General features: G+C 38.8%; 1 protein-coding gene across 3 annotated transcripts in view; it reads left to right on the forward strand.

Moving 5' to 3' along the window:
* Positions 1-3,114, forward strand: part of LOC121314244 (RAB11-binding protein RELCH homolog) — a 64,217-nt gene extending 61,103 nt beyond the window's left edge. For all 3 annotated transcript variants that reach the window (XM_041247283.1, XM_041247284.1, XM_041247285.1), the window contains one exon: positions 46-3,114. In XM_041247283.1, the coding sequence (XP_041103217.1) occupies positions 46-166 (121 nt within the window). In that variant the 3' untranslated portion in view covers positions 167-3,114. The remainder of the gene's footprint in view (positions 1-45) is intronic.
* The last annotated feature ends 7,088 nt before the right edge of the window (positions 3,115-10,202 follow it).

Here is a 10,202-nt window from a genome sequence, read left to right on the forward strand (position 1 = left end):
GCATAACGCTGCATTTCATATAATGGTTTTCCCTTTCTCTTACAGTTCAATGTCCATTGCTGCAAGTCTTGTGAGTGAAGACACAAAGGCCAAGTTCCTCAACAAAATGGGTCAGCTGACCACCTCTGGGGCCATGTTGGCCAATGTATTCCAGAGGAAAAAGTGAAGATGAAGGCCCTGCTCTCACCTGACACTAACACAGGCCTTCTGCTGTCCAGCACCTCGAACTTGAACTCAATCATCTGCATTTTTGTTTGTTTGTTTGATTGTTATTATTATTATGTTTTCTGGTGATAATGATTTTATTCAAACTTCCAAAGAAATGTGCACTTCAATTGGTTTAATTTGGTGTATATCTGATGTATTATGTTTTAATTTAATTTTTTTTTTTTTAAATGTGTGGTCGGTTACAGAAAAAAAAAAAAAAAAAAAAAAAAAAAAAAAGTTAAATTTTGCTCCTCCCTGTCTTGTCTCAATTGTTTTGTGTTTCTGACATGGTTTTTATAAAGTGGGTAGTAATATTTTGGGCTTAATTACTTTTTTTTTGGACTTGGTTTAAAAGCAAATAACTGTATAATACACTGAATTATTAGATCGGTACCTGTATAATGTAAATTTGAAGTCAATGTCATGAAGTAATAAAAGTGAAGAACACTTGTGTACTTAAATTGTGATAGTCATGCAGACTGCTTTTTATTATATAGACAGTTTCATAAGCCACCAGCCCTGTACCTTCTGTAATACAACACTCACAGGCTTAAAACAGGATTGGGTTTATAGCAAGGCAGTCATATCTACATCCTCAAGTATCTTGCAAAAATATCCATAATCAAATGACATAAGACTTTTAAGTACTGGTGGCAACTTCATGTGAATTCCTGCAGAATTTCCTAAGAGTAACAGTACAAGAGTAAAGAATACCTTTTTAGTGAAAGCTGTAGTTACACCAGTGCCCACGTGTTCACAAAGAGGAACCACACTGTTTGGAATTGGTATAGGTCTTTACAGCTGTTATTTTGTAGTGTTGAATGATATTGTAAAGATCACTTGGATAGTTACTGTTGTATTGGAACGAGCAGTAATGTCCCTGTATGAGTTTGAATTTTTATTTTATTTTTATTTTTTTACTATGCCACCAATGTAATTAGGAAAATACTCAGACTGGAAAGTTAGAGAGGCATGTGATTAATAGAGAAAACAATAGGTTTAGTTGTTTTATTGTATATATTTCATGGTAAGAGAGCAATGCAGAATGTCCAGCACAACAAACCTCAGGTAAGGTTGGTGTTAATGTGAATTACCTGTGTTGGCAAAGACTAATACTTTCGGGGAGGGATGTGCCAGTAGGCTCCCATTGTTTCAAATGGACCTTTTTGTATTTCTGTTAACTTTACTCAAGCTGGTATGGGTAATGTTATTTCAAAGATCCAAGCCATTGGCCAGTGAGCTGAGCACCACTATGACACAAATTGCCAAGAATACTACCCACATCCACTGAAATACCTGCCAAGTTGAATTACTCCATAGCGTGTACCATTCAACCAATCATATCTGTGAAGCGGGTAGGGGACTTTTGAAGCGCTCTGTTCTTATTGGTGCTGCTGCTGGCAGGGAGGACTTGATAGGGCTGCTGGTTAGTTGGGGTTTTTTGTGTTTTTTTTAATGATATTAAAAGGCCATTTTCCACTTAATTCTGAATTAAATGCTTCCTGATGGCAAACAAAACCTTCAGTAATTCACTTACCTGTAAATATCACATAAGTAAGTTAGTTGTGAAAGTCTTTTCATGTGATTTTGCTGCTGTGAGATATAAGACGCGAGAGGCTGGGTCTGCAGAACCCTTGGTAGAACAAACAATATGCAGTTTGGAACATTTCTGTTAAAAAAAAAAAAAAAAAAAAAAGTAATTCAAACAAATAAAATAGATGTATGAGTGTACGGATCTTGGTTTCTTTTGTTTTAATAAATCACTTTGTACTTAATTTCTAGCTAGCTGATCTATTGATTGTTGTCACCCTGAATAAGGCAGTCTTCTAAGAAATTCATTATAATAATTGAATTAACTGGGGAATTCCTTTCTTACTCCCCATTAGAAGTGTTTCTACCTTGCATTGGTCACAATACAGATTATCAATACAGTTTTATTACTTCACTTCCAGGACACCTTTTTCATGTTATTATGAATTTTTTTTATGTTATTAATCATTGTATCAATTAATACAATAATAAAACTCATATTCTAAGGGATATAGTCAATAAAACACTGCCTAAGCTTTAATAGAATATAGCAAATTGCTAAAATTCACCCCAAAGAAGTGCACATTGTTGAAACCTATGAATAAGGCCAAATGTTGTTGATCTACTCTACTGGTTAGAAATATTTTCATATTTTCATATTCAGTTTCCAATTGCATTGCAAGTTCTCTTGGAAACAAGCCATTTGTCAAAATGCCCTCTGTTCTTTTAAACACTTTAATTTACTGGGATTAAAAAAAAAAAAAAAAGATCTTGCAAATGTGCACCTACTCACATCTCAATAAGCTTTATCTAACAAAATACGCTTTTTGCAAGAGGTCAATGGCTTCTGTCAAAAAATAAGTGATGGGGAAGAAATCATCTATAAAACCTGAAAAGAGCAATACTTGTTATGGTTGTTAGGTTTTATTTAGCAAGTAGCAATTGTCGAACAATTCAGGTGTATGTGTACCGTGTGTATGTTTAATGTCATGTGGGATTTACAATAGGGGAAGTGAGAGAAACATGGACTCCTTAAACAAAAGGGTGAAAACTAAAGTATCATGCTAAGTTTAGATACATGTTAACAGTTTTATTCTTTCCCCATTGTATCTAATTTCACAAGCCTCTAGTCTTGTTTGTGTTCTATTCAATGAAACCCTGCATAGTATGGTCACTATACAAATGTGTTTTTACATCAGTGACTACTAAGACTGGTATTGCATCTTGCTTACTAAAATATTTGAGAATGTACACGCACCAGGAAAACCATGTTAAGTTGACACAGACAGCTTGTTTTCAAGAGTGAAAATATTCCTGTTTTTAAAGAGGCGATAATAATCTAATCAGAGAAGCAGGCAGTTGGACCCTTATATGTTTGTATGTTTTTTTAATACAGTGTGTGTGTGTGTATATATATATATATATATATATATATATATATATATATATATATATATATATATATATATATATATATATATACTGGCAGGGCATTTTTTTTCCCTGCCTGGAAAAAAATGTTTTGGTAGTTGGCAGGGATAGGGTTAATTTCTGTCCTTGCAAGATAAATGTGTGTGTGTGATGAAATTAGTTTATTTAAATTATTTCTGATTACCTGTTTAATTGTTTTAGAATTGAATTAGTGTCACCTGCCTGGGATTAACAGGCAGGTATATAAACAGGGTAAAATGTTTGGTCAGGGTAGGCAGTCTGTGTGGAGAAACCTGTAATTTTAAGAGAAAGGGTAGTCTGTAAACCTTTTTTATTTGTGTTTATAACGTGAAAACAAATGTTTTGTGACTGATAAACAACTTAGCTGTCCAGTTTATTAGGTTAAGTGGAAAAGTTTAGTTAGTACTCCAAGGGGAGTTAGGTTTTTGTTTTGATTATTTTTCTTTTATTTCTGTAAATTAATAAATTGGCACAAAAGTGCTTTAAAACTTACATTTCTGTGTGTGGGTCTATTTAAAAAGGGTAAAGGAACTCAAAACAAGTGAAATCTTTCAGATATGGTGGCAGCAGTAAAAAGCGTTACCGATGCAGCAGAAATAAACGTGGACATAAGAGATCATGAAAGCGATCAATCAGGCCACGGCAGCACAACAAGAGGCCAACCGGGTGTCGAGACGAGAGGGGGTTTACCAGAACCGGAGGTGTCGGAGCTCCTGCTGGAAAGAGCCTGCACCACAACAAGAGTTGCCGCTGCAAGTTACTGCCATTGGCTACAGAGAAGAGATGGTGAAAAGCCCTCTTCCACCACAGCCTCGACCGACAACCCTACAATCCAGTCGGGTGCCACTGGGTACGGTCCCTTGTCCCATACTTCCAGACACCCTGTCGGAATGCCCAGACCTACCTGTGATGGACCTAGTGCCCAGGTCGGTGCATCACAATGTATAGTTATTTACATGGTCTCCTACTCCACTCCCCCTGAAACTCCAGACCTCACGGCACGGTTGGATGACCTCACGTACGTTCCCCCTGAATCAGAAATCGCTACGCCAGATCTGAGGCTTTCGCCTCTCACCCAACAGTTTACCAGCCTGCTTGCCAGTCGCCCCGGTCACCACTGCCCAATTTCCTTCTGTAGCAATTGCCTCTTTAGTGCAGTTATGTGCAGGGGGACCTTGTGGTGTCCTGATCCATCGAATCTACAGTTCTGGGTCTGGCCCCTGAACGGCTGCATTTGAGCAGTCTGGGGCTTTCCAATAGGATCAGTTGACAACCAGCAAAATGCCAGAGCAGCGTCCACGCATTCCCAGTACGGGTACATGGGTTGTCTTTGAGACATGGTGCTTGCCTCAGAGTTTTGACCCCAAGAGCTGTCCCATGGAAGTTATACTGCAATTTTTGCAGGACCTTTTTGATGAGGGGAAATCCCCCTCCACGTTAAAGGTCTGTCTATCTTGCCCTGTCAAAAATTGACTCACTTGAGCTCACTTCCTGGTGGGGCAATTTTTGAAAAGAACTTGGCGACTTCGGCAGCCTATAAGGGATATTGTCCCTTGCTGGATGCTTAATGTAGTGCTTGAGGCACTAATGAACCCTCCATTTGAGCCCTTGAGCTGAAATTGTTATAGCTTAAAGCGGTTTTCTTGCTCGCAATCACTTCCGCTAAGCGAATGTGTGAGATGCAAACGTTTTCAATTGCGAAAACCTGCTTAATTTTTGCAGAAGCCAGGACAAAGGTTACCCTTCGTACCAATCCTGCTTTTTTGCCGAAAACTATCTCAGCAGTTCACATTGACCAGTCTGTGCCCTCCGCTGTCCTCCGAAGCGTGTGCTGTCAGCCACCTGCTTCTTTTCACACTGCTGACTCGCCATGCAGCCTCTCAGAGCTACAGCGTCGGAGGACAACACAGCTTACAGGCAAGTCCGCAGGCGCCAGGCCAGACCACAGGGGTCACTGGTGCGCGGTGAGCTGAAGACACCCTGGCCGAACGAGCCTCCTCCAGGGTGGTGCTCAGCCAATTGAGTGGCACCCCCTGGGAGCTCTCGTCCTCGGTCGGCAAAGTAATAGCCTGGACTCAAACAGGCGATGTCCAGGCTATAGGGCGCATCCTGCACTCCACGCGCAGCGCCTTTACTGGACCACTCGGGAGCCCCCGTAACTTGTTAAATAATATCGTGTTCTTCAAGTACATTTTACACTTTTGAATACAATACAGTGGTTTCCTATGCTGGCTCTTTGAGGACAAAAAAAAAATTATGTCTAGATCCTGAGAATTTATCTTGTGATCTCATTGTACGGTTTGAAATGTTGAGATCCTGAGAAAATGTATCTTCTGATCTCGACATAATGCATTGTCTATTTTTTCTACAGTCCTTAATGAGCCACCACAGTTACCACTTTCCATCTATGGATTTAGAGATTTTACCCACAGAGTATAATTTATAAGCTTTTATTTTTTAAATAATTGCATGATAATGCTATATTGTAAATGACAGCAAGTGGTAACATTTAGCATTTAATGATTATTCCTTGCATAATAAATGTTATTTAGATTCAACTAGGATGTTTATAGGAGGCACCAAACTTGTTTGTGGCTATAAGCTACATGTATTATAGTGGCCCTCTCTAGCACTGGAACTGAAGGGAACATCTTTGCAGAATATATAGTAGGACGTCTCTTTTCCAGTGGTGCTCCTTCTCTCCTCCGGAAGGACTCGGCCACATGAAGCAAAGTGAAACAATGAGTCATTGACTTAAGATCCAAACCCAGCTCTCCTGGCTCTTATTCTGTTTCAGCTACACATACAGAAAGAGTAATAATATGGATGTTGCCATGGCTGGGAAAGCCCTGGGAAAAATTGTGTTATTTTCAGTCCCAAATTTAGCATACGTCTTTTATCCAATAGTTCCACGAGATTACTCCCTGATCCCAACACCGCGCATCCGACTGCAGTGCCGTGTTGTTGTACATCTCACCCTATCTCGCGTTCCAAGGAGGTTCGGACCACACAGCCTCCTTGTTCAAACTTAAACTTTATGTTCATAATTTTTGATCTGCAATGCTCCACTTACATTTCAGTACAACTGTATGTTGTTACATGGTACCTAATGTGTAATCAGAGCCACTTAAAAATAAACCTTACCGGTTTTATACTGAAGGAATCAAAATCAATAACAGCCTAATGTTTACTCTGCTTCACTAAGGCATGACAGAAAACTGTTTCCTGCAGGTCTGCTACATTGTTGTAGTTTTGGTTTTATTCAAAGCTTAACCTGTAGAATTGAAAAACAAACACTGTACCTTGTAATGCAGTGGGTCAACAACCCTACTACCATTTTTTGTACAGAACATCCATGTGTTTTAATGACCCTTGTTTCTTCCACAGGAATTAATAGAAAAGCAGACAAAACAGGTGTGCAAATGTTCAATTCTGATTATAGGCAAAATACATGTGTTGCCATGCTGTAGCTACTATATAATGAAACACTAGATCACCACATGCTCCAGCTGTGCCATTCAGGTACAAATGTGTGACAGATGGATGAATCCAGATTGTAATTCAATCATTTGTGGTGAAGAACACTTCTTGTTTTAACCTATGGGTCAAGAGAGTAAGACAGATCAGAAATTGACTTTTGACAGTTTACATATAAAAAAAAAAAAAAAAAAAAAAAACAATGCCACGGTGAAGGGACCTGGAAAATTACCACTCCTGACCATTTAAAGAAAATTTATTTTACATGTGTACAGTTCTAGCGTAATAGCATTATCTTTTATTCATCGACAAACTTTGTTATTAGGAATCCTAAGAAATGGAAACCTTTGGACACTATATAAAAAAAGGAACTTGTCCTTTAGGTGGTCAGAAAAATGCTGCTGCATTTACAGTGGCTTGCAAAAGTATTGACCCCCCTTGGCATTTTTCCTATTTTGTTGCCTTACAACCTGGAATTAATATTGATTTTTATTTGGATTTCATGTAATGGACATACACAAAATAGTCCAAATTGGTGAAATGAAAAAAAAATTCTAAAAAATAAATAACGGAAAAGTGGTGCGTGCATATGTATTCACCCCCTTTGCTATTAAGCCTCTAAATAAGATCTGGTGCAACCAGTTACCTTCAGAAGTCACATAATTAGTTAAATAAAGTCCACCTGTGTGCAATCTAAGTGTCACATGATCTGTCACATGATCTCAGTATATATACACCTGTTCTGAAAGGCCCCAGAGTCTGCAACACCACTAAGCAAGGGGCACCACCAAGCAAGCGGCACCATGAAGACCAAGGAGCTCTCCAAACAGGTCAGGGACAAAGTTGTGGAGAAGTACAGATCAGGGTTGGGTTATAAAAAAATATCTGAAACTTTGAACATCCCACGGAGCACCATTAAAGCCATTATTAAAAAATGGAAAGAATATGGCACCACAACAAACCTGGCAAGAGAGGGCCGCCCACCAAAACTCACGGACCAGGCAAGGAGGGCATTAATCAGAGAGGCAACAAAGAGACCAAAGATAACCCTGAAGGAGCTGCAAAGCTCCACAGCAGAGATTGGAGTATCTGTCCATAGGACCACTTTAAGCCGTACACTCCACAGAGCTGGGCTTTACGGAAGAGTGGCCAGAAAAAAAGCCATTGCTTAAAGAAAAAAATAAGCAAACACGTTTGGTGTTCGCCAAAAGGCATGTGGGAGACTCCCCAAACATATGGAAGAAGGTACTCTGGTCAGATGAGACTAAAATTGAGCTTTTTGGCCATCAAGGAAAACATTATGTCTGGCACAAACCCAACACCTCTCATCACCCCGAGAACACCATCCCCACAGTGAAGCATGGTGGTGGCAGCATCATGCTGTGGGGATGTTTTTCATCGGCAGGGACTGGGAAACTGGTCAGAATTGAAGGAATGATGGATGGCACTAAATACAGGGAAATTCTTGAGGGAAACCTGTTTCAGTCTTCCAGAGATTTGAGACTGGGACGGAGGTTCACCTTCCAGCAGGACAATGACCCTAAGCATACTGCTAAAGCAACACTCGAGTGGTTTAAGGGGAAACATTTAAATGTCTTGGAATGGCCTAGTCAAAGCCCAGACCTCAATCCAATTGAGAATCTGTGGTATGACTTAAAGATTGCTGTACACCAGCGGAACCCATCCAACTTGAAGGAGCTGGAGCAGTTTTGCCTTGAAGAATGGGCAAAAATCCCAGTGGCTAGATGTGCCAAGCTTATAGATACATACCCCAAGAGACTTGCAGCTGTAATTGCTGCAAAAGGTGGCTCTACAAAGTATTGACTTTGGGGGGGGGGGGGGTGAATACTTATGCACGCTCAAGTTTTCTGTTTTGTTGTCTTATTTCTTGTTTGTTTCACAATAAAAAATATTTTGCATCTTCAAAGTGGTAGGCATGTTGTGTAAATCAAATGATACAAACCCCCAAAAAATCCATTTTAATTCCAGGTTGTAAGGCAACAAAATAGGAAAAATGCCAAGGGGGGTCAATACTTTCGCAAGCCACTGTATAAACCAAACCTTATTTTCCAGCACATGCATACATAAATACTCATATACCAACCAGGTATTATTTAAAACTCCAATTTGAAAGTCATATAACATGTAATGGATGATCTGTAATCGTGAATAAAAGTGAAACAGAAAGAAGCTTTTCATGGTCTCTATTCCGTGTCCAGTAATACATTTCATAGGGGTGTCATTTTACCCTCAAATTTTCTTCAAATCTACCTGTGAAGAACAATAGGTGGGAAATTCCATGGAAAAGTGCTTTTTTTCCATTTTAACAAGTTGCATGCAAATCTATTATGTAAACTATAACATTAAAAAAACCTCAATACAAAGGAATGTGTTTATTCAGGACAATGTGTTCTTCAGTGATTTACTATATAATGCAATTCGCACAGCAATGATTCTGGACCCAGCTGCAAGTGGTCACCACCGTCAGTTATAACCCGGTAAATTATAATTCAGCGCTAACCACCAGTCATAGCACTTGCAGTAGGAACTTTGGTATTTGCAACAGTGTATCCAAAAAGTGGATACACTGTGTCAAGTATTGGTGCTTATTTCTCTACATTTTAATTGTATCATTGCCAGTCTCATTGGGCATTTACATATTGCAAAGTGATATTAAAAGTTTTTAACACAAGTAAGCATGGTATACTAATAATGGTATTAAAATAGTACATCAGTGTATAATACTTTCTCAGTAAACTAAATGTTTGAATTAAAGTAATTGATTGGTATTGATTGACATGGAGCGGATTGGGTAACTGCAAAAATAGTTGGCTATGGAAACATTTATGCCTTTATCTCTTTTTAATGTGCTGTATTTTGTGTTATTTTTTTTTTTTTTTTAAATAGGCGAAGTTTACAGTCTTGCATCAACTAGAGATTACTTTTATAGAATGAAGTAGTGTGGCATTGCTTTTGCAATATTGGCTCAAAGGCAAATCAGGGACTTCACAAAATGCTGCAGACTCGAGCTCCGTTGATGAATTTGGCTTGTGTGATTAATGTAATACTACATAATGGTTCTAGGGCCTGAGCAGGCACATGTCTTGGCACAAGTCTACCTGGTAACAATACCAACGTTAGGGGAAACATTACCTTTTATTAACTACATTCTATACTTTTTTTTATAGATTTATTGGTTTGGTGTTTTTGTGGTGTGTTATTAACAGTTATTGGGCCAGTTTTGCAAGACCATCTGCTTACCTATAATTTAGTACATCAGTCACAAGATGTCAGTGTTAAGTGTAATGCACAGGGTTGTTGTGTTTGCGGACACTTTTGCATAGTGGTTAAGACGCTCACTCGCATGTGTGGGGTCACCGGTTTACGCCCAGCCTCTGCCTTGTTACATAAGCAATAATTAAACAATCATACCATTACTGTTTTCACCATTCATCATCTTTACTACAAACTACAGATTAACAGTTAAACAAAACTGTGTTGATGGCTACTGGTATACAGGTATTTATCTATTTTAA

The sequence above is a fragment of the Polyodon spathula genome, chromosome 4 (assembly GCF_017654505.1).
Source record: "Polyodon spathula isolate WHYD16114869_AA chromosome 4, ASM1765450v1, whole genome shotgun sequence".
Classification (NCBI taxonomy): Eukaryota; Metazoa; Chordata; class Actinopteri; order Acipenseriformes; family Polyodontidae; genus Polyodon; species Polyodon spathula.